This window comes from Elaeis guineensis, chromosome 9, assembly GCF_000442705.2.
Source record: "Elaeis guineensis isolate ETL-2024a chromosome 9, EG11, whole genome shotgun sequence".
In the NCBI taxonomy this organism is placed as follows: domain Eukaryota; kingdom Viridiplantae; phylum Streptophyta; class Magnoliopsida; order Arecales; family Arecaceae; genus Elaeis; species Elaeis guineensis.
The window spans coordinates 1,905,541-1,933,501 of NC_026001.2; the positions used below are offsets into that span (position 1 = coordinate 1,905,541).

The following is a 27,961-nucleotide window of genomic DNA, read 5'->3' on the forward strand; positions in this document are numbered from 1 at the left end:
TCTTAACCGTCCGTGGCCGATCGAGTGGCTAATCGGCCATGTACACTATAATCTAGAATCGACCCCGAGTTCATAAAGTCGTTACCTCTCCGCCGACTTCTAAAAGTTGCCCCAAATTTGTGTAGTTACACCCCCTTAGCGGTTCTGTTCTTTGCTTCGTGAGTCGAACGAATAGGACGCCGCAGCATCTGAAAGTTGGAGGGTATTTATCAAGTGATCATGGCCGCTCATGCGTCCCCTGTCATGAATCGGGTGGCATCTCTCCCATACATTGTCGATCGAACGATTGACAAATGATAAATCTAAATAGTTTCTTTACAAATAAACCCAGTAGAACTTAAGTCACCTGGAATCCATTAGTTGACAGCTGATTTTGCGGATCAGTCTGAAATCCGGATCCACATAAAACTTGGCAAATACTTGCCGAACCTACGATGCCGTTGGTCATCAATTTTTTTTCTTTTTTTCTATATTTTGAAAACAAGTTTGATTTCTAATTTTGAAACATAAATATGTTTAGTATAGCTATTATTTTTTAAAAAATAAATATATCGATAGAGCTAGAGTGTACAGTAACTATATCAGATAGAGAAAAAATAATAATAATATTTAATAGTTGATATGGTTATATAATAGAGGTACGGATAATGGTATCCTTGATGTGATCAAGGCCGCTACAATAATAGTAGTAATGCTGGTAAAGATGGTGATAATGTGAGAATTAATAATATAGTAAAAAAAATGATAATAATGATGAAAGTGCAGATAAATAGTAGAGGTGACAATAATAACAGTGATGGTATAATGATAATAATAATAGTGGCAACCATAGTGATGATAGAGGATAGTGAAAATTATTAATAGTGATGGCAGAAAAATCAATTTTTTATGTTGAAAATAATTTTTTTTAAATAAAAATAATTTTTAAAAATAAAAAATAAAAATAAAAATATCAAAAAACTCTACTTTATTTTCTTTTTTCTATGCCTACAAAACATCCTTGTCTTCTTCTTTTTCTTCTCCTTTTTTTTTTTTCTATTTATATAAAAAAAGCTAGATTTAGTTAATTGAAGATCATGACTATCCATGTACAAGATCACATTTATTAGTGCATGACAAATTAAAAACTACTGGACTTAAAACCATTCAATACAATCTTACATGTTTGATTTTTTAAGTATGTTTGCTATTGGCAGTTCTCCAACTTTATACAATATATTACAACTCTGCCATTGAGGTCCCTAGAATGGATCTTTTTTGCTGAGTGTTAGAATCTGATGCCTCGAGATTCAGTCCACAATAAGCTCGGAACGAGATTCAGGACGACGAATGGAGTTCAACGAGCTCAAGAACAGCCCAAACAGAGTCCAAACGGTGAAGATACACACGAAAAAAGCTCAAAAAGGAGTCGGTGGGGTCCATAGGCTGGTGGAGGCCAGCGGCGGTGCGGGCCGAGCCCAGCAAGTGAGCGCGACAGCGCACGTGGAAGGCCTGGGATAGTGTACCGCAGTCCGCATGGAAGGAGCTGTAGACCACGAGAATGATTTCCAGGCTATTTGACCGACAGGCATATCTCGAGTGTTTCTCGCGGTCTATGTGGGTTTTGGTGGATCAGTGCTTGATCTAGCAGTCCAAAAAGCGGGCGGATGCGATCCAACGGCCCATGGAGCAATTAGGGCTTCTGGAGAGGGTTTTAAGCCCTATTAAAGGTGGGCTAGCAGTCGAGGAGTGGGAGGTCGAGGAGTGGGAGGTCTCGACAGGAGCTCAAGAGACTCAGCAGGATGGCACAAAGGCCGAGGTAGGGAGCACGGTAGCACTGCAGTAGCGCTTTCCTAGAAGCGTGGGGCAGAAAGAGGCTTGGCGGTGCAGCAGTCGAAAGAAGTATCTCAACAAAGAGCACCATGGGCATCTCAAGGAGATCGGGAAGCAGATCTCAGTAGAGCTGTTAATTTGGGTTGGGCCCATCTGATTGGGCCGCTCCGCCATATAAATAGGACGGAATGGATTTATATTTTAGCAACCCATTTAAAAGCGGATCAAATTATCCATCCTATTTGGGTCAGTGGGTAAGAGCAGGCTAACCTGTCTCTTTTTATTTATACATCTATATATATATTTCAAAAGAGGATTCTAATATTATTGAAGAGATAATTGATAAAGAATAGGAAGAAGATGAAGAATTGATGATGAGGACCACAATAATGATATGAAGGATAATTTTTTGAGATTTTGATTTGCCTCTAAATTAGTTTGAAAATTGAAACTTAGAGTCTTTTAAGTTTGGGTTATATTAAGTATTTAGTTTAAGTTTGACAATTTTGTTTTATGACTCTAAGAATTGAGATGTGAGACTTTGATAGATTGATTTGAGCTCAAATTGAATATGAAATTTAGTTTATATTAATGTTTATAGTTTTTTTTTTAATTTTGACGGGTTGATCCGTTTAACCCGTGGCCCATGATGAGTCAGGTCAGGTTGGAGTTTTTCCAACCCATCTGTTAAACAGGCCAGCCCGCCTCGACTCGTTTAAAGGCGGGTCCGGGCGGGTCGGCCCGTCTTGACAGCTCTAGATCTCAAGGAGAGCCAGGAGCAAGTCTTAGAGAGATCTAGAGGCATCTTAGGGAGATCGGAGTGTAGGTCTCAAGAAGAGCTAGGGATCTCAGGGAGCGCTAGAGGCATTAGACAGTCAGGAGTGTCCTGAAAATGATCGATGGAGAGATCGTGAGGGTAGCGACAGGCTGGAAAATGATGTGGTGGCTGAGAGTCTCACAGGGAATATCCATGGGTGTCGAAGACTCTGGTACGGTAGATCTGTGAGGGGACCTTCTTGAGATTATTGTGAGAATATTGTATGGGTGTGTGCTTCTAAGGTTGAGAGAGAGGGTTGAGAGTTGAGAATGGTTCTCCTCTGTATTTTGTTTTTTTCAGAAAGTAAAGCCTTGCATGTCCCGTGGATGTAGGCACTTGGGCCAAACCAGGTAAATTGATTGTGTCTTGTTTATTTCTTCTCTCTTGCTTCTTGCTACAAACGATGGATACCGGGATTCTGCACAACAAGTAGTATCAGAGCCAAACGGTACCAGTGTGGTTGCGATAGTGGTGATCAAGATTGAAGGTGGAGAAGATAGATACAATCAAGGTGGATGCTCTCTTATGTAAGAAGGAGCTGTCTATCATAGAAGATGTCAGTGGAAGCCCAGTGCAAGATGGAGCTTTAGGTGGAGGTGGATCGAGCATGAGACTCGGATTGAGATCAAGCAGTCTGACTCAACTCCCATGTTTGCCGATCCATGAGTAGCAGGCGATTGCCCCAGAATATGGATCAGTATCATACAGAAAGCTTTCAATAAGGTGGAGGCTGAATACCCAATCGAGATGAAGATTGTTAGAATCTGATGTCTCAAGATTTGATCCATAATAAGCACAGAACGAGATCCAGGATGATGAATGGAGTCTAAAAAGCCCCAAAACAGTCCAAATCGAATCCAGATGGCGAAGATATATGCGAAGAAAGCTCGGGAAGGAGTTGATGGGGCCCATGGGCCAGTGGAGGCTAGCGGCGGTGCGGGCTGGGCTCGACAGTGCAAGCACGCATGGGTCGGTAGTGGGTGAACGACCTAGGCGGGCGCACGGAGGTCAGCCTAGCTGTCGCGCGTGCCAGAGGCTTGGGACGGTGTACCGCAGTCCATGGAAGGAGCTTGTGGGCCATGAGAATGATTTCCAGGTGGTTCTCACGATCCACCATGGACTGACAGGTGTATCTCGGGCATTTCTCGCAGTCTATGCAGGTTTTGGTGGACTAGTACTTGATTTAGCGGCCCAGAAAACGAGCGGATGTGATCCAACAGTCCGTGAAGTAGTTAGGACTTTTGGAGAGGGTTTTAAGCCCTATTAAAGATTGGCTGGCAGTCGAGGAGTGGGAGGTCTCCATAGAAGCTTGGGAGACTTAGCAGGGCGATGCCGAGGCCGACGCAGGGAGCACAGTAGCGCTGCAATAGCACTTTCCTAGAGGCGCGGGGCTGAGAGAGGCTCGGCGGTGCAGCAGTCGAGAGAAGTATCTCAGCAGAGAGCGCCAGGGGCATCTTAGGGAGATCGGGGAGCAGATCTCAGAGAGAGCCAAGATCAAGTCTCAGGAAGATCCAGGGGCATCTCAGGAGATCGGAGAGCAGATCTCATAGAGAGCCAGGAGATCTCAGGGAGTGCCAGAGGCATCAGACAGCTGAGAGTGTCCTGAGAACAGCTGGTGGAGGGGCCGTGAGGGTAGGGACAGATTGGAGAATAATGTAGCGGCTGAGAGTCTCACAGAGAGTGTCCACGGGTGTCAAAGACCTTAATACGGTACATCTATGAGGGAACCTTCTTGAAATTATTGTGAGAATATTGTATGGGTGTGTGCTTCTAAGATTGAGAGAGAGGGTTAAGAATTGAGAATATTTTTCTTTTGTATTTTGTTCTTTCTCAAAAAGGAACCTTTACATGTCCTGTAGATGTAGGCATTTGGGCCGAACCACGTAAATTAATTGTGTCCTGTTTATTTCCTCTCTTTTGCTTCTTGCTGCAAACGATGGGTACCGGGATCCTGCACAACACTGGGTTTCTGTTTTACAAGCTACAAGATGGGTTTTCTGAGCTCTACTTCCTCCAGTTATGACAAAGATTTTTCTCATCTTATTCGCATCATCGACTTCAACCAGGTCCTTGGCTATTTGCTGCTTTTAATCATGGCTATCGTTGGTTACTGCTGTATATGGATGCTATAATTCCGTCACAGTTGTCTTGCTTTTCATAGTTTGTCTCTACAAGCTGCTGTCGTTCCAATTCCAAATCTGCATTTTTTTACTGCTGCTCGAAGTTTCATCAAAGCTAGATCATCAGTTTTTTGAATCAAACTTCTGCTGTGCTGTTTTACTGTTCTAATATTGTTCCTGTCTGCTTTAGAGGTATTGCTGTTTTTGTCTATATGGCACAAGCTCTTGTATATGTAACTATGTAAGCTTTGTATATGATGCTCTGTATTATAAATGAAGGTCAAGATGCTCATCTCACCAAAAAAAAAAAAAAAAATTATAGGAGGATGGACAATGGATAAATCCATTCTCTCTACCGTAAAAGAGCCTAAAAAAGAGGGCTATATTCTGTTTTTTTTAAACTTAAAATATGGTGGGAGAAAGCTTACTCAAAATCAGACGAGAGAGAGAGAGAGATTCAAACCCAAATCATTTGTATTAACATTCAAGAACCTTGCCTATTGAGCTAGTAGGCTTTGGAGGCATGCTGGAACATATTCCAATAATTTTTGCTATGATTGATAGAAAATAAAATACAATTTATTTCAAAACTGAATCCATCGCAATTCACAAATAATTCTCTTGAGGTGAAGCATCCATCCGGAGATCGATTAACCATTGATGGAGCAGGTTCGGGTTGTATCTTCCGTGCGAAAGAATGATCGATCTTTTTTCATGATATGCATGTTGGATCATGCCTTGCATAGTTCTCAAAGCACTCTGAACTCTCTCCATTGTCTGCTTGCCAGGATCTTGTAGCAGCTATTGCACCGGTCAAGGAGCCCTTTTTTTCTTAAAAAAAATTGAAGACACTGCATTTAGGTTTTCAACATTTCCATTCTCTCTGGTAGACTTCTATAGCCAAAAACATGGTAAAGTGGTCTTGTTGATCTTAAAATCCATTTCTAGATCTGGAAATGGGACTGTAAATATAGCTCGTCTTTACCTGTTGGTGTAAATGAGGAGAAGCAATTTAATACATTGTGAGGTAGTTGTCCTAAATTGCACTACTTGTTTGGATCCACCGAACGTACTAGGAATAAATTGACTGTTTCAGAAAAATTCAACTTACCCTTGAATTCTTCCTTAGCTGAGTGATTCTATGAGTTATCCTCAAGCAATTGTATGGTTACTCTTAGGATACTGAATCTGCTTCAAGATTTGACTGGCAAAGATTTCCTTCAGAACAAAAAAGGAAAAAAAAAAAGAGAGAAGGATTTGGCCTGGCAAAGCATATACATTCAGGACATATTTGCTCGTTTTTTCACTCACTTGGATCAAGATCTAGAAAGCATAATTTACTGCTAAAAAGTAAGCTTTCAGCAGATTTTTTTTTTTTTTTTTTTGTTACAATGCTTTTTTTTTTTTAACATAAAGAGGACAAAATTATCTGCTGTTTTCAGCAGATAGTTTTGTCCCCCCATGCACAAAGTGATTAAATCTTAAAGCTGTGGCGTTTGAGATGAAACCATCTATCTCCTTGGATGTATAATGAAATGTTAGATTATCTTGAAGTTGTCGAGTGATGCTAATTTGATGGAAATCAAAACTTTGAACCATCTTATTTCAGTTTCCTTTGTCTCCACCACATTCTGATATTCAATTTGACTTTAACATATATATATATGTAGAATCCTTCAAAATCTCGAAATGTTTGACATCGATATAAATTTTCGGCCCTTAACATCTAAAAGACTTAAGTATACTGATTCTCAGATTCTTCTGAAACAACTTCCTTGAGGATTGATTATACACAGTTGAATTGAATGTTTTAAAGCCGCATTTCTACCATCTGTCCTTGCAGCTACATTTACCATCTTTGAAATGGTGGAACTTGCAAGTGTCCTTGATGACCACCTCTCGCCTCACAAACGTTGAGATGAACTTGCAAGATGAGTGGCAAGCACCACACATCCTTGCATTCATAAACACTCGAATTGGTGTCCCATGTGGTAAGGAAACAAGCCCATAAGCCAAGGCCATGAGTTCTGCATGGTGTGTACCCTTTCCTCGGGAGTCTTCTACATTGTGTAGCCAATGATTCTTATCAGCAACATAACCTAATTCCTCCATCATCCTTGCCACTTCACCCAATTTATTGGAGATTTCCATTGTAACAATCTGGCCTGACACAAACTCATGCACATTTTCTCTTATTTCAATCCAACTAGAGCTCGTCTTCAGGCTCCTCTTTCTAAGCCTTGCAACATCCTCCCACTTACCTGATGCTAGGAGGACCTGCTGGAGAAGTATATTCGTTTTAATATCAGTCGGTTCAAGTTCTACTAGCCTCTCTGCTGCATGCTTCGCAACCTTCATATTTTCATATACCCTACTCGAAGAAAGAAGAGCCTTCCAAATTGGAGCACCTGGTTCAAAGGGAATGACACTGTCAATAAAGTGCTCTGCTTCTCTGAGCATTCCGACTTGGCCCAAAACCTCGACCATGCAGCAATAATGTTGAGCTGATGGTTTGATCTTATAAACTTCAGTCATGGATACGAACAAACGGAATGCTTCATCTACTAGTCCCATTTGAGCACAGGCCTTCAGAACAGAAACAAATGTGTTGGAATTTGGATTCTTCCCCTTCCTGATCATCAGCATGAAGAGCTCAAGAGCTGAAGATGGGCACCCATTGTGCACATTGGCAGAGATCATTGAGGTCCAGGAAGCAGATTTCCTTTCAGTCATCTGGTTAAAAACATCAATGGCGTGTGCGAGATTTCCACAGTTGGAGTACATCTTGATGAGAGCATTGCTCATGTTGGGGCTAGAGACTAGTCCCTTTTTTGTGATGTAGGTATGGGCTTGGATCCCTGCATTGAGGAAAAATGCACTCCCACAAGAATTCAGAACAAAACAAGCTGATGCATGATCAAGTTGCCCATTGGAACGTTGGATTCTGTGGAACAGCTTAAGAATTATTTCATAGTCCTTTGCTTCAGCAAGGGCTTTGATTAATGAACCCCATGATATCTCATGTTCGAAAATCGTCGAGCACAACTTCAAAGCTTGCTGGGGTTTGCTTAGACCCGAGTAAAGATTGATGAGGCTGTTCACAACTGAAACATTTGATTCGTAACCATTTCTGATTATATGGCAGTGGATCTCTTTCCCCCTTCTAAGACTTCCTAAAGCAGTGCAAGCTAGAAGGACGGAAGTATAAGTGAATTCATTAGCATTAACTTGATCTAGCTGCATCTTCCTAAAGAACCGGAGAGCTTCTAGAAAATGACCATTCCAGCAGTGCGCAGCAATGATAGCAGACCATGGCACCGTGGTCCATTTCTTTGTTCCTTCAAACACCCTGAGAGATGCCTCAAGAATCCCACACTTGGCATACATATCAATCAGTGAGCTGATCACATACGCATCCAACTTTATTTCAAGTTTCATAATGCAAGCATGGATCATCTTTCCTGTTTCTAAATCCTTTTGCATAGCACAAGACTTCAGAATGCTTGCCATAATAAACTCATCAAATTCTGCTCCCATGGACTGGAGGCTTCTGAAGATCTTACGAGGGACCATATTACTTCTATAATCCGATGTCTCATGGTCGATACATTTAATATACATATCGAGAAGAGCACTGTTGACATGGCTATCTGATTCAAAGCCAGCTCGGATAACGTACCCGTGGATTTCCTTACCATGATTCAGAGCTTTCAAACTGGCGACAGCCTGAAGGGTGCTGCCTAATGTGAATTCGTCACACTCCGAACCTTCACCAATGAGTGCACGAAATAGCATCAGGGCTTCTTCATTATAGAAATTGTGAGTGCAGCAGGTGATGATAGTATTCCAAGAAACCAAATCCTTTTCAAGCATCTTATCAAAGACCTGCCTCATGATGCCCAGTTCTCCGGCTCTCCCATAGAATTCCATTAAACAGTTCTCCAAGAACAAGCAAGAATCCAAACCCATTTTTACCATGCAGGAGTGGATCTGAATTCCAAAATTAGTGCAGCCCAGATTTGCGGATGCTTTCAGAACAATAGACAAAACAAAGGCATCGAACTGGACTCCGGCCTGAGCCATCTCGCTGAAGAGCCTTAGCGCCTCCTCGTAGTGCCCATTCTTCACATATCCACTCAACATGGAGCTCCAAGAAACCAAATCAGGCTGGTGGATTCCCCAGAAGACCCGTGCCGAGTACTGAACTGATCCACAGCTCGCATACATGGTCACAAGAGCATTGGCCACAAACAAGTCCTCCATGTAACACAACTTCAAGATGGAGCAGTGTATTTCTCTGCCAAGATCAACACTCCCTATCGACGCACAAGCACGCAACACTACAGAGAAAACAAAAGGGTCTGGTTGCAGAGTATCGTCGGACGGTAGTCGGAGCATTTGGCGGAACAGAGACATGGCCTCGATGGCATGGCCGTGGAGTGTGTAGCCTGACATGAGGATGGTCCATGAGACGAGAGTCTTGTCGGGCATTGCATTAAATAAGGCGCGGGCTTCGCGCATCCGACCGGCTCGCGTGTACTCGTGGAGCAAGGAAAGGGTGAGCTTGTCTTGGTTGAGGACATTTCTACGATCATTGATGCAGGAAGTAGGGCCGATGATGGTGTCATTGGCGCTTGTAATGGAATGGACACCAGGTGAACATACTGCTTTCAGGGAGATGGTTTCTTGTGGGTTCCTGCTGGTAGACTTCTTGTACAGGGGATGGTGGGAAGGAGTAGGGGGAACTGGGGAGGATGAGGTGCAGAGTAGAAAAGTTGGCATGAGCTTGCGCTGTTACCCTTCCAGCTTCCTCATCTTCTGTGATGGCTGCAAGCACTAATAGGGTGATATTGGTTCGCTTGGTAGTGGAGAGAGCAAGATAGATAGGGGATGGCTTGGCTACAAACAAAGAAAGCTAACCCGTTATCTTCTTTCGGTCTATCAAGAGGATAAAGCCCGTTCAATGAGGGCCACTTGATTCACGAAGTTCCGGACAAGGGTAGCACTGCAGCAAGAAATTCAAATGGGGTTACCCGGCTCCAGTAGGCCTTTTTAGATCGCATTTGGTTTGGGAATAGAGAAAAGATAAGGCTGGAATAGACCTGATATTGGCAAAGATGTTTGGAAGACAAATCTTAGGTAGAAGTAGTTATTTCTAGAACAATAATTCCCAAAGGTTCTTGAATAACTTTATTACTGGAATAGGATTTTCTGTCATCCTTATTCTAGTTTCATCTAGATAAAAATAACTTCAAGCCCCGATACTTAATCCAAATTAAAAAAAAAAAATCAGTCAAATAAGAAAACAGTAACTACTCCTAAGACACTATTTTTTCTCATCTCCAAACCACAATAGGAGTTTTATTTTTATTTTTGATGAAAGGGGAGGCAGAAGACCACCCAAAGTTTATCAAGGAAAAAAGGAATTGCAAGATCTGAACAGAGAATGTAAAGTTTAGCTGCAACGAGGCTATTGAGATGTAAACAAGGGAAAAAGAAGCTAACCAGCAGGAATAAAGACTAAGAACAAAACCAAAATATGAATCGGGCAACTTGTTAATGGATTAGTCAATCATTGAATATTGGATCGGTTAGTCCCCAAATATTAAACAAGTCTGAACGTTTGATCTATCCTTATTTTGATGTTGGACAGTCTCCGGCTATTAATTGGGCATTCTTCAAACTTCGTTCTCACAGCAAAATAATTCTCCGGCTCGCCTTGAAATTGGGTTGGGCTAGCCGGTATGGCTGCATATAGATATGACCACACGAGAAATTTTTAGTTAAAACTATTCTACCATAAATGTTGCCATATCATTTGGTGGTTTAAAATTGTAAAATTTATTGAAAAAAATAAATGAAAATAAAATATAGTTAATTATGATTAATTTTTTTGATTTAATTTATAATAATTTTTTATATTTTTATTGAATGATATGATGATATTTTCCTGGATTGGCGTAGAACCCACATGCTAGAACAGTTCTAACCTGTAATTTATGTGCTTTCAGTTGATCCTCCGGTCGATGTAAGGAAGCGGTTTTTTTCTCTCCCTGCCTACACTCTTCCTCTTTGCGGCCCTTCGATCTAATCATTCGCAGTCGTCCGCTTCTCGGCACTTTCAACGGAGGAAGACGGGGGAGCTAAAGACGCGTCTATAAGGTGACCGGCTCGGCACTGATCGGCGGAGAAAACCGGCTTCGGAACCACCGGTACTTCTCGCCTCCATGAGCCCGCTCTGCACTCGCTTCCCGCTTTCTTTTCTAATCATTAACCGGTTTTAGACTATGTTTCGTTCTCATCCACTCTTTGTTTCTTAGTTTCCCAAGTCATATCAGTCTGCTGTTTACGACGTAGATTTCCTGCTTGCATTAATGCGTGAAAGATTCTCATGGCTTTGGCTGCCATCACAATGTAGTGGATTTGAATTTCGGTGCTTCATTTTGCTTCTACGTACCGCTTACTTTTTGAATTAATGCGTGAAGTCCAGCAAAGTTCAGTAGAAGATGAGCCCGAAATCAGTACCTTTCGGAGCCCATTGACTTATCCACTCTATCTACTGTCAGGATCTTAGCTAAACAATGAGTTGTCATATAGAGGGCATACGGTTTGTTTGCATGATATGGCTACTAAGCTACTTGATTGAATCAATAACTATATATCAGCTTATTCGATGCTACTTCATGTTTTTTTTTGTAATTATTTTTATTTTTTTAATGAAAGCATTCAGGTTTCAAAGGATCATCTGCATTGAATTTCTGGAAACTTGCTCAGTTGCTGAAGAGGGAGAAATACCACTCAGGCAATCATGGATGGTATGTGTTGTTTTTTTACTTTCTCCTGGTATTTTTCCCCTTCTTATGCACAACAGTGTGGTGATTCACAATTGTCCTTTGGATGGCTTTTAAACCAACTCATTGAATTTATATTTATATAAATGGGTCCGTCAAGATTTGTCATTAGTAGAAGGCTAGTGGTTAAGATCAGTAAGTATATCAACCAAATCCTAGGTATATTTCATGGCATTTATATGTGTTCTTCTCCATTTGCAAGTTCTGTGATAGCTTGGTCTTTAATGTATGAATAAAGGTTTTCGTACTGTTTTAATGCAATTTAAATTTTTCTTGTGTGTCGTGTTTTAGTTGATTCACAGCCAACCATGGAGGAAACTATCCTAGTTGGCGATGACCTTATGCTGGGACCACCTTCACCTCTGATACCCCCAGAGATTGCATCTCATGTTCTTGAAGGTGTTGATTTATGTGATGGAATACTGAGGAATCTCTTCTTGTGTAAGTGGATGATACAAATCATTATAGTGGCACAGATTGTTGAGGCCATCGCCCTCTCAAAAGAATATATGATGCTAGTCTTTCATTTTACACAGAATGAGAAAATTGATTTTTTATAATGCTCTAGGCCTGCAAATCAATGATATTGAGCCATTTTGCCAAGATGAGATCGTTTTGTATAGACAATGTGCTGAGAAAAGGGTTAGCTATATTCACTTATCATCCTTGTGATATATGCATTTTTACGTCGCCTACTTATTTTGCTTGTTACATTGACATTTTCTGTGGATCTATGGATTTCATTTACAGGATCAGGAGCTAAGGCAACGACTTCTGGATAGTGAGCATAAGTTGGGAATGTGTATGCCTTTGGAGCAAGCAAAAGAAAGAGCTGCACAACTTCAATCCGAAGTTACATTACTAGAGAGGTGCAACCTTTAGGTTCATTCTGTTTGTAGGAAATCTGGGGTATTTAATCAATAAAAGGGAAAAAGAGAAGGTGTGGTTGAGAATCTTGTTAGTTGCTCATATTCTAAAAATTTGTAATATCTGGATCCTTTTAAGTAGAGCATTCATATTCGCCAGTGCTGCATTAATAACTGTAAAATCTGTTTAAGTACTAAGGGAAAAGGATCATGGAGGGGCTTGTTAGTTTCAAATTTGGAATTGTTTCCTATTGTAAGAGTTCCATCTTGCTTTAGACAACATAGGTAATGAAGCACGTTTTCTTATATCCTGTCACAACATCACTGGGTGTAGGGTTTAGCTGAATATGGAGAAAAAAGGACTCACATGTTTGCTTTATTTTGTCATATCTATTTTTTCTTTTCTCTTAATAACTTGAATTTCATCAAAGCTCAGCATTGCAACAATCCCTCATATGTAAAGGATTGTCTACATTTTAGACAAAATTCTGTTCCATATTCTATGCACTTAAATGTTAATTTGCTGACAAACTAGCTGAGTAACAATTAAAAACATCTGCAAGACAAAAAACAAGAAAACATTATAGTGCATTGCATTATCATTGATTTGAGTACCAGTTCATTCCTTTTTGTGTTCACTGTGTATGAATTTTTGCATATGCTTAATCTTTCAGGCGCATGATTCTTGCAAGTGGAATTGAAGGCATGGATGGATTTCGCCAGAGATGGAGCTTACATGGACGCCTTGAGGATACTAAGTATTATTTCATCAATTTTTTTTTAATTTAGAAATGAAACAAAGACAAGGTTTGAACTAAAATCAAATGGTTCTTGTGGGTTAAAATCAAATTATTCCTCAGTCCAAAAATTTTAGTATTCTTCGTGTCTTGTGGTTACAAGCTCTGGTGTTCATGTCTGCTTTAAGCTGCATAGCAGCATATATGCCTCGGGCATTGCAAGTAGATGTGATCCTAGACATAATTCCCTGAATTTCAATTATGTGCTAATTGCATATTGCTACATGTTCATAATTAAAGTGAAGCCTTGTTGATCTTTTCTCTGATGCTGCTCTGTCTTTTGCCCTGTGCAGAAAAAGACTAGAAGCCTTGAACCAGGGAATGATGAAGAGGAAAATTGAAGAGCCGTCAGAAGCATCTAAGGTAGAACCAATTAAAAAGAAATGGTTTTTTGGGTAACTTTTTTTTTTTTTTTTTTTTTAAAAAAAGAACTTTCCTGTAGTGAAGCATGGTGTTATTCTCTCTTTACTGTTCACAAAACACAGAATTAGCCCTTCCGCAGCTAAAGAGAGAATATTATGTGTGAGACTGTGACCATTTTCTTGTTATATTTCCTCTCAGACGAGGCTGGTCCTGGCTAGTTTCAGACATCCACTTGCTGAATTATGCTGATTAAGATGCACCGACAAAGAAGAGGTAGCCATGAGAACATAGCAGTTAAAAATCTTTAATAATAAACTGAAGGACCATGACATCAAGTGTGATAATCCTTCTCACACATCTGGCAAGACATTAAACAAAAAGCATGAAGAGGGGAAACATAAGTGCAGACACTCAGCTCTTGTATTAAGCAAATCTTAGATTTAGTTATCAGTGATGTCAACTCCCTTATTTGTCGGGTTTTCTCAACTTTTTTTCAAAAAGAATGTCAACTCTCTTCAGTTTGTCAAATATAGGAATTTGTAAGATCCATGACCTGCACCCATCACCATCAAACTATATTAGCCATCCACTGAAAATAAAAATAAATTTGAGGTGGACTTTGCTCTTTACAACAGGAGAGGTATCTACTGCTCTCATGTCCAGAATAAATAACCTTGTATTGCAATGGAAGTTTCATACTATTGATCATGATCTATACTACTAACAATGCCTAAAAGTCAAAAATCATATATTTTAATGATCTCTAACCTATCCATCAACTAGACAAAAGTGAGTGGTGCACCAAATAGACACAAAAATGAGTAGTTAAAATGTTACGAGAACATGTTTGCTATGTTCTAAATGTTAATATCTATTATTTATATATATATATATATATATATATATGTGGTATAGTATATGTAGATTATGATCAATAATGTGGATTCTGAATTTAAATATTTTATCATGTATTTTAGCATACTAACATAATAGAAACTATCCATTTTTTGTTCACTTAACATATTAGTTAATGAACACTAAAACATATAATTTTTTATTTCTAGGTATTTTTAGTGGTATTAATTATGATCAATGATGTGAATTCTAAATTTGAACAACTGATTATTAATTTTGGACTTGAAAGGTGTAGATACTTTCTTCTCTTGAGAGGAGTGTAGGCCATCCTAATTTATAAGTAAATCTTCATGTAAAAGCCTATGGATTTTAAAGAGGATGCAAGGAGATTCATATGCTCCCTATAACTTATACAAATAATGCCAAATGTAAATGTCCATGTAGTTGACGAACTATCAATGAATTCAAAGCTCTCCTAGTACGTAGATTGACATATATATTTGATGTGAGTCTAGGTTGAAATAGGAGGCTTTTTCTTTGGCTCCCATCACATGTGGAGATGTTTTCTATCTCCACATTTTTGTTTATAGAGCATGTTAATTATGTTGGCTATCTGTTGCCATTATGATGAAATCACTTTCCATAATGATTATAAGCATAGGGGCATTGGTGTGATCAAGGCAAGGTCATGTGCAACTTAATTCATTTTTTATTTGAGTCGGCTCAAGGTGATAAACTTGAGTACAAACCCACACATGTGATGGATGGGTTTGCTCAAATTCCTCAAGGGGGCTTTACTCATATTCTAGACTAATTTTGCTGAAACTTGTCCAGACTAAAGCACACTCGACCCATTCAAGACCTTATATTTTATCAACATCTGATGAGAGCTTACTTGAGACCTTACACACTTCATGCTTTGCGTTGTTGAGCTTCTCATTGAATAGGTGACTAGATCTCCTTTCTGGCTAAGGAGGACTATTCTGATTTCAACATAAGAGGGATCGCAATAAATCTCAAATACCTTTTGGAAGTCTGGTTGTCATAGGAGTAGTGCTTTAATCATCTGATGCCTGATCTTTTCAAATGCTTTGTCGGTGGCTTTGGTCTAGTCGAAATTGTCCTTCTTCATATACTCAGTCATGGTAGCGCTAGAGTTTTTGATAAATTGGTGATAGAGGGTGGTTCATCCATGGAATTTTCCTTCAGCTAAGATGAGGAATCCTAGGAAGATGACTTCAAGTTGCATTTGGTTACACTTCACAAATAGCTTCTCCTACCTCAAGCATCTCATCACTTGCCAGAGATGGTCCAGCTACTCCTCTAGCATCTTGCTCTAAACAAGGATCGAAGTAGACAACAATAAACTTGCCTATAGGATAGCTTCGATACTTTGGTCCATGACCCATATAAATATGCTAAATATGCTTGGTGTTACAAGCTGCTCTTTAACCCTTTGTTTTTGAAGCTCATCTTCTGTTCATCACCCAACGTTTTTCTTATTTGGTGATAGCCACTCCTTGGATCAATTTCGAAATATATGGCTGAGCTGGTTAATATGTTGAGCATGTATTGAAGCCTTTGTATAAGAAACCGATATTTGATCTATTTGCATATCATGAAGCGTTTGTATAAGAAATTGAAACTTGAACCATTTTTATGCATAACCTCCAAGATTGGTCCCTCTCAAGGTCATGAGCATGAGCCCTCCAAGCGGGCTAAAACCCTTGTCAAGCCGTCCTTCAACCTACCGCTTTAGCTTATCATGCTCGGAGGAGCTCATGTAGTAGTGAGGCAGGGAAGTCGATTGCATGTTTTATGTCCCTTTTGGTCGAAGTCCTTCGAGTATGACCTCAAAGACCACATAGGTAGCTTTGCCAAGGAAAATCTTCTGGTCTACATCCTTAGAAAATTCCATGGAATCAGTCTTAAAAGAATTTCATGTTCTTTTTCTTTTCTCTCCCCGCGAAAAATTTTCATCATTGCAAGTATTTGAAGATCTAATAGTATTGTTTTACTTTTCTAGTTTGCTTGTTGGTATCTAAGCTATCCCTGTAACTATCCTATGGTAAACAAAGGCGTGGTAACTAAAATAGCCAAACGTGCTATCTATTATGTTATTAAGTTGGACAGGTGGACATTTTAGTTATTCAGAACATGGAAAGAAAAGGGCACTGCTTTTCAAAAATAATTAATGATTTATTATTATTATTATTATTATTATTATTATTATTTTATTATTATTATTATTATTATTATTATTATTATTATTATTATTATTTTATTTTATTTTATTTTTTTTGAGACCAGGAGGGGCTAACTCCCACCCTCCACCCATACTTGCCTAACCCCATGGGTTGAAGTTGTTGAAATAAAAGATAAAAGTAGGAGAAAGTTTGGCAAGAAATGTAGTAGAATAAGAATGAGAGAAGGCTTATCAATCGTGGCGTGTCTGAGGCGCAATCTTTAGAGAAATATTCATCTTTATAAGGTGCATTGGTTACTTGGAGGCTTTCTGAGATGCAATGGCCCCCACGAACTATTCCTGTATTGTATGATACTTGAACCCGCATGGAATTCACTGACAGAGAAATGGAGAAGAGAGAGCTCCAAGTGTTCATGCATTCTTAGAGACCACGACCTCCCCTCCCCCCCCCCCCCCCGCCCCCTTTTTTTTTTTATCTATACCCATTCTAGACTATTCGGTCAAGGAATATGTGGCCCATCTGTTCAAAAAAAAAAAAAAAAAGAAATATATGGCCTATTATGGAGTGATTGAGTAGTTGATTGAGCCAATTAAGCCACGGTCTTTTAGTATGACTGCACAAATAATCAAAATCCAAAAAAACCTATCCAATCTTATCTAATAAACATCAGTTTAAGTTGATTGAAAAACATAAATCGGATAGAATTAGATTAAGATTTGTAAAAAATCAATTATTAGGGTCAGATTCGGTTTCTATACTTTTAAATCATAAGAAATCGAACCAAATTAATGTAGTATTTTACAAACTTACTTTTATTTTGGGATAGCGCTATTTAGATTTCAATACTTCATTTCAAAAATCATTGCATCATCTATTTGAATTTATGAGAATATTAATGTTGAATTGTTGATGGAAGCATACCAATTTGAGATAATTTTAAAGTAAAAATTTTCAAATGTAGTTGCTTTCAAACGGATAAATCTTTCATTTTTCAATTTTATTTTATATAGATTCAAAAATAAGTCTATAATTTATAACTTATAAATTTTAAATTTTTTTATATTAAATTGATAAAAAAAATAAATAAATTTAAGTAGACTAACATTGAATTTAAGATCAATATTGAGTCAATAATGAAGTTCAAATCGACACAGCCCATTCGAATCCGCTGCAAACCGTTCATTTCGATTTCAAACAGTTTATACATGATAAATGGTCGGTAGTGGATTGAATTTTTTTTAATCCGATTGAATTCGGTCAGATAATTTTTTTTTTTCAATCCGATTAACTCCGTTCCATGCTCAGCCCTGACTTTTAGGCATAAAAATGGTAAAGTTGCATGTTAAATATACAGGAAAATCAAGTCAAATGACTTAAATAAATATGACCAAAAAGTCGTACAAATAAAAAGTCAAATAAGGAATATAGGGGTGGAGGACTTTGAAAACATGTTTGGTGTATCGCACTGCGGTCATGGCTTCACATGTCAGCCTCGTCAAGCATGCCACGCCACACGTGCACAAACAGTGAATATCAAAAACTTAAAATTTGTGAAGCACATAAATTTTTTTTTAATAAGATAAATAATTTTTATAATTTTTATGTGAATACATTCGATAGTATCAGAAAATAAAATATCCTTCAGAGATCTAAAGATCCTTTTCATATCACTTCATGATGATGGTCTTGAGCGCTTCGCGACAAAAATAGCCACCCAATCAACTGTCGAGTTCATCTCCTGAAAAATCAACTTAATAGACAAGCCCACACAATCGGATAGAGAAGTTGCAATGTCTCGCAAGAGGGGATGGAAAGCCTCATTCCACATACATCTCTGAATCCAAGAAATCACTGTACTTGAGTCACCCTCAATGCTCAGATGGTCGACACGGAGGGTCCAACAAGCATAAGTGATCCCTGCACATGCTACATGGAGTTTCGTAGTAGGAATTAAGGGCTTGTGGAGATGGGTGCCCCTTGCTGCAGTAAGTTTGGACGTCCAATCTTGGATTATGTAGTCAGCACCCTCAGTCCTACCTCTGACGCTGCAATCAAAATTGACTTTGAGATATGATGGAGGAGAGGGCTCCCAACTGATGAACATCCATCGGGACACTACATGCACAAGGTGGGGGCTCCAAGTCTCAGAAGGTCTCAAAGTTAAATTAATCACCTCAGCTACCAAGGACAGAACTCTCTCCAGAATAAATCTCATCGGATATCTTTTCGTCTTAAACATCAGGATAGTTTTGGACAGTCAGATCTGGTAGACAATATAAGCTGCTCTGATGCCAACTACTCTTATTGAAGCAGCCTCAGAATATTATCTCAGCATGTCCAAAAAACCCTAGATCGAAGTCTCGACCTATGAGTCAAGGTAATGCATCCTCGCAAGGTGCCATACCTGAGAAGCACTCACAGAAAGAATGTGTGCTCAATTGTTTTCGCCTTCAAGCCACAGACTAGGCAAATAGACTATAGGTCCATCCTCTCCTCTCAAAACGGATTTGGTCGGGAGCTGCCTCTAAGTGATTTTTTGAGGGACTCACCCTCAGATGTACTTCAATCCTCTATATCCATCCAATATCCAATCGCTTAGTGGTCTCCTTCCGATATAGACAGTAAAGATCGATCGTCATCTCCCTCGAAATGCAAGAGGATCTTCAAACTTTGATATCCTGTGAACTATGAATAGAAATTGATAGAGAAAGCATGTGCTCTGCCAAATAGTTACCAAAAGTTTGGATAACCACCTCCACATCCCAACCTTTATCTCTGAGCAGGTCGCAGGCCCTCATTGCATCCCTAATCTCTGTATTGATAAATATCGGCCACTGACTCAATGATAGATTATCGCAAGTAATCTTTAGTAATCAATAAAAAATTTAAAGGTTCCTAATAGAAGTAAATGCTTGATTACCCAAGGGATGCAGTACCAACTGAGCAAGTGCTCCACATTGTTGGATCCTTGTGCACAATTTCCACGATATTAATACTAGCAGGGGAAGAACCAAATTAAAAGTTAAGTGCCATGCGAGATTACTCTACTTTTGCCGATAGGATGAACTGATAGCAAGATTCGTTCTTGAACAAAAATTCATTCTTTTTGTAGTTACAAAAATTTAATTTTTAATTTATTTTATCTATTATATCACCAAAATATAAGAGGATATAAATAACAACATGGTTTTAAATCAAAAGAGAGATTTCAAGATATGATTGATTTATTCGACCTTATCAATATCTAAGTTAGATATAATGTGTTGTTGGGGATTTACCTTTTCTATTGGTTTCCGTTGTGATCATGGGTTTAGGGGGTCGGATAGTTGGCTTATGCCTGCGCTGTCATATGGAAACTCATGATTTTATCTTTTAAAAGGTACTTTATAGGAGAGAGAAAGTTTCAATCCATATAAGCTATACTTCTTCTTGATTCACAATTGATGTGGGATTAAAGATGTGGAATATGTGTGGGCAGGAGGTGTTTCCACAGACGGCGCCAATAATGGAGTCATGGGTCAAGGGGTCGGATCGCTCGGATAGTTGGCTTATACCTTCGCATCCGCATATATGAGGTATTGTCCGTTTTGGTTTCTGGTGTTGTCGTACGAGGCATCATGATTTTATCTTCTAAAAAGTACCTCATAGAGGAGAGAAGGTTACAATTCATATAAGCTATACTCCTTCTTAACTCATCATCATTGTGGGACTAAAGACGCTCTCTCTATACCACAACAGTTGCTATTAATTGAAAAAATAATTGAATTTATCTAGACACGGAGGTGAATCAAAAAGAAGTTTTTATTAATTCTATGCTCTCTCTCTCTCTCTCTCTCTCGTATTCTTTTTGTTGACGGATTAGAGCAAAATCAATTCGGATCTATCACGGTAATGATATAGAACATCCGCAACTACAAACAGCAATATAATGGAAATTGTCAACAAAATTTGATCTGAAATCCAATATAGCCTCTATTGATATGTAAGAAATGCATGGCGACCATATATCCAATCTAGCTTCTGATATGAAATTTAAAGGAATTGAATAGGAGCTTATCCAAAATAAAAAAAGAATTGAATAGGAAGTGACACTTCATCCGAAGATGAACAATAACATGCCATATTAGAGAAAAATGTAAACTGAATAATATTTCCAAGCTTTCATAGCATTGCTTTTGTGACTGTTTACAGATGCCCGGTAACGATTTATCGAATGAAGTACTAACTACGAAATTTGTCTATACTTGAAAAGTTAAAACGAACGGGACTCCTCTTATGATCCAAGCAACTACCAAAAATATATGTTCTTTTAATGATGACTGAACTTTTTACAGGGATTAGATTAGAAATGGAATTCATCACCTTGGTTACTTGTTTTGTTAGTCCTACTTTGACCGATTAAAGAGGAATAGAAAGTACTGCCACAAAGTACGGTTTCAAAGTATCTCATACAGTGCACCCACCAAGTTTAAGCCTTACGGCTTTTTATTATATTCCCTTTTCCACTTGCTACTTACTGAGCTTAATGTGCCATCTCCTCTACTGTTTCTATCTATATGTTGTCATTCCTTTTGGGTCTCCTCTACTGTTTCTATCTATATGTTGTCATACTTTTTGGGTCGTATCTTATTTTTGGTATACAGGTCCTGTTTCACTTTGGGTTACAGGTTCTGTTTCAGCGTTTGTCTCTTATGTTAGTTAAAGTTCAGGTTAGTATTTTGGTTTTGGTTTTGGTTTGTATATTTGAAAAGAACATCGTATACTTTTGGATAAGCTAATGATATGGTTCTCTTCTGTTCAAAAAAAAAAAAAAAAAAGGAATAGAAAGTGTCAAAGAAGTTATTAACTTTTTCTTATCTATTAATGGCAATAATCATGGTCACTTAAAGTCCATTATAACACACTTAGACGGCTCTATGGTGTTAAAAGGTTGTATTAATTGAAAATTAATGATAAGTACAAACAGAATGACCAAAAAATAGAGCTAACAAAATTTAGTAAATTGCTCGCTAATAAACCTTGATAGGTCTGCCGAAATCCGAAGCCTAATCCAAAACTGAATCAATGCAGCCTACTCCTTTTGTAAGATAGAGTCACCAAACAGAAGTTTATGGTACAGTAGGTCAGATTGACACTGGATTCAAATCCACGCCATTGATGTCAAGTTCCACAAGTCATTCGCAACAACGATGTTATTTACCTCTTATAGTTGCAAAATTACAGTTAAATCATATCGCCATCTTAACTCCTTACTACACACACACACACACACACACACACACACACACACACACACACGCTTCAGGATGATGGTCGAGTGACCCTACCCAAATTAACAACGCAACGACATGGTATATTTTTGAAAATCCTGGAATGGGCCTCAGCTTAAAAAGAGTGTTTGTAGCAAACAAAATAGACAAGTAGCTGAGAGATTATATCATAATAACTGCAAAACGTTTGCATTCATAGCACACTTCACACACAAAAGTTAATATAAATGTAGAGCAAATACTGGTTCATCAGTTTACAGGAGACCGTCACAATCATGCAGTGGTAGGAGCAGCAGAAGCTGCTGCTGCTGCTGCAGGAGCAGCCTCTCCTTCCTCCCAGAAGGAAGTCTTCTTTCCTGTCTTTGAAACAGTTTGTAGAACAGCATCAGGTTTTACGTTGCCTTTTACAGTTACCTTCTGCTCCTGCAGGTCCACATCAAAGGATTCGACGCCTGAAAAATAAATGGTAAAACAACATACGTCTTCAACAAACTGGTTCTAGGGGAAAACAAAAACTAACGTCAGAAGTTAGCGGTGCTGAAATCTTTTCCACTAATTCAGACAGTATTTGACATATCAATTCAAAAACAAATATCTTGCAGAAGTAAAATTCGTAAAAATCACAGCAACGATAAAAGAATAACCACCTTCCATTCTGCCAAGGACCCTTTTAACAGCTCCAACACAGCCTTCACAGGTCATGCCAACTCTAAGGACAACAGTCTGTATAAAATAAAAAAGGAAATACGTTGTGAAGACATCAGACAAATAATTGTGAAAAGAATTGCTTTAGATAAAAACAAATATAGCAAATCCTTTCATCAAAATGGTATCATAAACAACCAAATTGCTTTTGCTGCTGGCATCTCCAACCTCCATATATTTTAACATGTATTAAAAAATTAATAGAAAAAAATGAAAAGGAAAAGAGAAGTAACAGAGACTACTTAGTCAACAAATGCACTTATGCATACCAATTATTATCAAAAGGACAAGCTCAACTTTGGCCAGCGCACTCAGTATAAATGTGTCACTGCAAATGTCATGGTTTAGATGGTAATTCGTAACAAAAACAGGGTAAGCAGCGGACCGGACAAACCCCGTGCTTTATGAAAATAACAAAGGAGAAGTGGCAGGCCCGAACGAACAAAAGGAAAAATAAATGTAAAATATGATTAGATAAAGCTTGTTACCAGTGGCAATTTGAATTTGCTAAATAAATGTTTTCTCTTTTGGAAAGAAAAATTGATCATCTGGACAAGTGCATAAGGATGTTGATGTCCGCTGTTATAGTCTTTACACCTGTCTGTGCTTTCATTCTTTATTGCGGATAGTCACTATAAAATGATCTGAACCATAGATCTTTAACTTCAAGGTTCTCGCTTTAACAAATTCGCTAGTGAACTTCTTTAACTCTTATTACACAATACTAGTGATGAGTTTCTGATTGTTCCAAGAAGTAATGATGACTTGCCATCAAACAACTAGCTTGCATGCATGAAGTGTTAAAGCAATCACCGCCTTGAGCGGTAATTATAGATGTTTGGTACATGTGGAAGCTAAAATTTAACAACTGAAAATTCCAGTTCAGATCAAAGAAAATAAATTAATATCACATTTTTTAAGGAGATGTTTCATTACATAAACGGATGACAAATTAACAGATGAAATATTTATATATATGCAACATAAACTCCACTCCAGTATTCTAATATTTACTTATAAATCTTCCTTACGACCCGGAAACATCCTCATCAGAAAAAAAAAGGACATCTGCAAGAATTATATAAGCAGTTGCAAGGCAGGTACATGCATAAAAGGTTAAAAACGTAAATCAATAGCTTGGTTGGCAACAAACCAGGTCATATGGAGAACATTTACAGAAAGAAAGATGGTTACATATACAAAACATCCTTCCATTGGTGCACAGTTATTAACCCATTTGCTAAACATTCAATAGAATCTCCATGGAATTCATGCACCCTTCATCATACTCTTAGGGCCTTGTTGGATGCCAGGAGATCTTAGGTCCTGATAAAATCTTCCCTTAAATGCCAGAAGATCTTTAAATTCAAAACATGGAAATGGCAATCGTTTGTAGAGTAAGGGGCAGTTGGTGGCACAACTAATCCCTATTTTCTAAGATAAGATAAAACACCTTGTAAAGTGAGTTAACTAAAGATAAGCTATGTTGCTGGAAGCCTCATTCAGCTTGACTTGTTCCCTTTCCGACGTATTCTCACTCCATTCAACAACCTCTACTACATAATGCTAGCTGAAGCAGGTTTGCAGCATCTAATGATCAGGGTCAAATTCCACCATTTGAACCTCGAAAGAAACCAATCAAAGCAAAAATTTTCTTATCGAGAAAGACTTTAACTGGGCATATATCTCAATCCAAGAAAGATAATCAAAAAAAAAAAAAAAAGGCAAAGCGGCGGAAGACACAATCGATGTAAAAGTTGAGATCTATCTCTTATAGAATTTTAGCTTTTTCATCATAATTTCTACTAGACACGTTTATCTTGAGAATGTTGTAATCTCTTTTAGCTAAAAGAGGAATCTGATCAATTGTGCAAGCATGAACCTCACTGTTATAAATAGATGCTTGTAACTTAGATTTAAGAGATTGATGAAAGAAAAGAAGACCTAAACTCTATTTTCACCAATTGTCCTATTTAAGGAGAAGGAGAAGAAGGAGAAGGAGATGGAGAAGAAGGAGAAGGAGAAGAAGAAGAAGTAGGAGGAGGAGGAGGAGGAGGAGAGGCTGTATTTTGTTAATGGGAATGGAACTTGCAAATGATTTTCCATTTCTAGGATATTTATTCCTAAGAATCATCAAGAGGATCAGCTTCAAATCCTACATTTGGATAAGTTTCCTAAATAGCATATAATATAATATGATATGATAATATTACTATAAAATAATGTATAATGTTAGTATAATAATATTCTAATAGTAATATTGTTAATAATACAATTAAAATTTGATATTGCATAATAATATAATTAAAATATTATAATAATATTAATATATATTATAAAGTATAAGATATAATTAAATAAATTATGTAATTACAATAATAATAAATTGTATTATTAAAAATTACTAAGATTATTATAGTAATATTGATTTTAATCCTATAACAATATTTTAATCAGCTATCATAATTGTAGAGTTAATGTTAATACAATACTATATCATCATGATACTAATATTAATACTCTTACAATCAGATAAAAAGTAATACAATTGTGAATAATAATATATAATATAACTATATAGTATAATATTATATAATAATTGTAAAAATAGACCATAATAGTCATAGTAATATAATTATTGTAACAGTAAAATCGATTAATATAATAGTATTATTAATAATACATTATAAGAATATAATGTTTTATTAAATGACATATAATAAAGTATTTAATAATATCAATGTTATGAATATAAGTATTAGTGTTATAATAAAATATTATTTTCCATTATATTATTGTATGATGATGATTATTAATTATAATACTAATGTTAGTTATGATTTTAAAAGTAGCAGGGTAGGGATCTTAAATGGGTTCGCCTTATTTATCGAGACGACAGGGTGAATCATCCTGGTTCCCATTAGTTTGGTTCATAGGCCCCGAATCAGGCAATTCCAAATGATACAACCAAGGATGGTCAAGGGTAAAGGATCATCATACTAAGATAAGTTACCACATCTCACAAGAAAAGTCAAACAAATGTGGCTGCTTCAAATGAAACTATTGGATATTTCACATAAAGCTTACTCACATTTGCATGTTTTCTTCCAATTCTGTACCTGCTTCTTTTCTAGCTCACATCAGAATCATCAACAGCTTCCATTTTATTCAATGTAAGAATGGCTATAGAAGCATAGAATTAATAATTCAAACATTTAATCCAATTCTTATTTTTATTTTCTTGAATACAAGAGGGCAACATTAGTTTAATGGACAAAATGTGTATCCTTAGAAATTTCTGCACGAACCTCAAATATTAAGCCAAAGTGAATTTATTGTTGCTTAAAAATAAAACTTTGTAGCTTTAAAGTAAAAAAATTACTTCTAAATTAAGTGCTTAGTAATATCATTTGAGAAGCGTTTCTATGAAAAGCAAAAGTCATCAAAGAACTTCTAGGAGAAGCTAGAAACCAAATTTATAACTTCTTTTGTGAGATTGCTCCAAGTCTTTCAAATATGGTAATCCTATCCTTAAAAAAATGTGGTTATACAAATGTGATCATCAAATATCAGATATATCAAAAATATTTTTGGTCAATAACCTAATGAACTTAAATTAATAAGTTTTTGAAAATATTTAAAAATATAAGCAATACCAAACATGCCTTCAAAGCACATCATCCAGGAACCATCTTGCATCCACAGCAAAGCAATAATCTCATAAATTGTACACATAACAGGCAAATAATATATAACGTTACATACGTACGTACATACATACATATGTGTGTGTGTGAGTGTCTATATATGTGTGTATGTATGCATGTATGTCTATCTATGTGTGCATGTATGTATCTACACATATACATATATATATGAAAGAGTGACAGAGAGAGAGAATACAAAAAAAACATTTTTCTAGACCTCATGAAATAAGTGCTCAGGTGTTTGAATTTGATGTAGCTTCAATAAACGAACTGATGCCAAATCAGAGTTTACACAGGCTCAAGGAATGTACAATCTATCGTATCAAAAAAAAAAACAAAACATAGTCAGTAATTCGTATGCCACTTCATCTTAACCTCTATCTCCCACGTTGTAAAATATAGGGACTCTCATACTAACATGATAGCCTAGAATCCTAAAGGATAGAGCTGATCAAAAGAAAACTTATAATGCAGACAAAACCTGATAGAAATCAACTTCAGGATGAAAGGGCTCAGACAATTTTTACTTTCTTTTTCTCCACAAACCTCCATCACCATCTCAATATCAAGTTATCATTTTGTGTAATTAATATGCTATTCTACTACTAGAAAAAGAACGACGAGGCTTACCGCTATTGCCTTAAGCTACCAAGTTTGATACACGGCAAATTTCAATTGGCATCTAACATACCATATCTCATTACTTAGAACAAAGGATTCCGCCTTATCGTCCAAGAACCAAATCTTTTCATCCAATAAACTTAAGGCAATTCCAACTTCAATAATGAAAACCACAACCCCCAATTAAGCGCATGAACTAAACCTATATGGACATAAAAAAGAGATCACAGTTTGTCACTGTACCAAGACAGTTGATAACAGATGCAGACATTTAATCTAATCCATATAAGATGGTTTAAGCATGTAAACATACAGGAACGGATTTCTTATCATGAAGAATGGGAGTTAGAATTCCAAATATCTACACAATTAAAAATAACTAAAAAGGTTACAATTTGCTAACCTTATAGAGAAAAAACTTACACAGGCCTCTCTTGCACAATCAAGGAGACGATCGGATAAACCCAAGTAATGAGAATCGGGACAAGAATCGATATCTCAGATCTTCGCACCCAAGAACCCGATTGAATGAACCCTAGATCCGACAGAACTCTAGAATTTCAAGAAATCAATAAAAAATAACAAGAGATAGATCCCGAATTAAAATCGTGGCTCTACACGACCAAGAATCCGATCGAGGCGAACCCTAAATTTGATCCAACTACACTAAAGTATGATAATAAAAATTTCGATAAAACTAGAGCATGAACGAGAATTGAATCAAGAAACGGAACCAAAAGTTGACCAAGAACGAGAATCGAATCAAGGTATGAAACCAAATGTCGAGCAAGAACAAGAATTGGATCAAGAGACGAAACCCGAGAGGAATACCTCAGCCATCGCGTAAAAGAAGCTTCCCGACTCCGCGGGTACCCGACGACGACGCCTGAGACTTCTGCTCCTCCGGTGGGTAATAAATAAGCGAGGTAAGGGGTCGGCGTGAAAGGGAAAGAAGGAGATAAAAGTCCAG

General features: G+C 37.6%; 3 protein-coding genes across 8 annotated transcripts; 1 reads left to right on the top strand and 2 right to left on the bottom strand.

The window, feature by feature from the left end:
• Positions 1–6,491: 6,491 nt before the first annotated feature.
• On the bottom strand, positions 6,492–9,624 carry LOC140851721 (pentatricopeptide repeat-containing protein At2g03880, mitochondrial-like). The gene has a single exon (XM_073243787.1). The coding sequence runs from the start codon at positions 9,529–9,531 to the stop codon at positions 6,574–6,576; it is 2,958 nt and encodes a 985-aa protein (XP_073099888.1). The 5' UTR covers positions 9,532–9,624; the 3' UTR covers positions 6,492–6,573.
• A 1,075-nt stretch (positions 9,625–10,699) lies between these two features.
• Positions 10,700–16,018, top strand: LOC140851776 (uncharacterized). Of its 6 annotated transcripts, none has more exons than XM_073243922.1 (8): positions 10,700–10,961; positions 11,480–11,564; positions 11,892–12,041; positions 12,169–12,242; positions 12,351–12,469; positions 13,141–13,224; positions 13,557–13,626; positions 13,825–14,236. In XM_073243922.1, the coding sequence occupies exons 2-8, from the start codon at positions 11,558–11,560 to the stop codon at positions 13,873–13,875; spliced, it is 555 nt and encodes a 184-aa protein (XP_073100023.1). In that variant the 5' UTR covers positions 10,700–10,961; positions 11,480–11,557; the 3' UTR covers positions 13,876–14,236. The 6 variants fall into 6 exon arrangements, with proteins under 6 accessions (XP_073100023.1, XP_073100021.1, XP_073100025.1 ...); XM_073243920.1 differs by having other exon boundaries at positions 11,473–11,564; positions 13,825–14,235; XM_073243924.1 differs by having other exon boundaries at positions 10,701–10,961; positions 11,473–11,564; positions 13,845–14,237.
• Positions 16,019–22,101: 6,083 nt separating this feature from the next.
• LOC140851713 (copper transport protein ATX1-like) lies at positions 22,102–27,961 on the bottom strand. Its single transcript, XM_073243765.1, has 3 exons — positions 27,823–27,961; positions 22,606–22,681; positions 22,102–22,410 (listed from the first exon to the last, which is right to left on the bottom strand). The coding sequence occupies exons 1-3, from the start codon at positions 27,829–27,831 to the stop codon at positions 22,232–22,234; spliced, it is 264 nt and encodes an 87-aa protein (XP_073099866.1). The 5' UTR covers positions 27,832–27,961; the 3' UTR covers positions 22,102–22,231.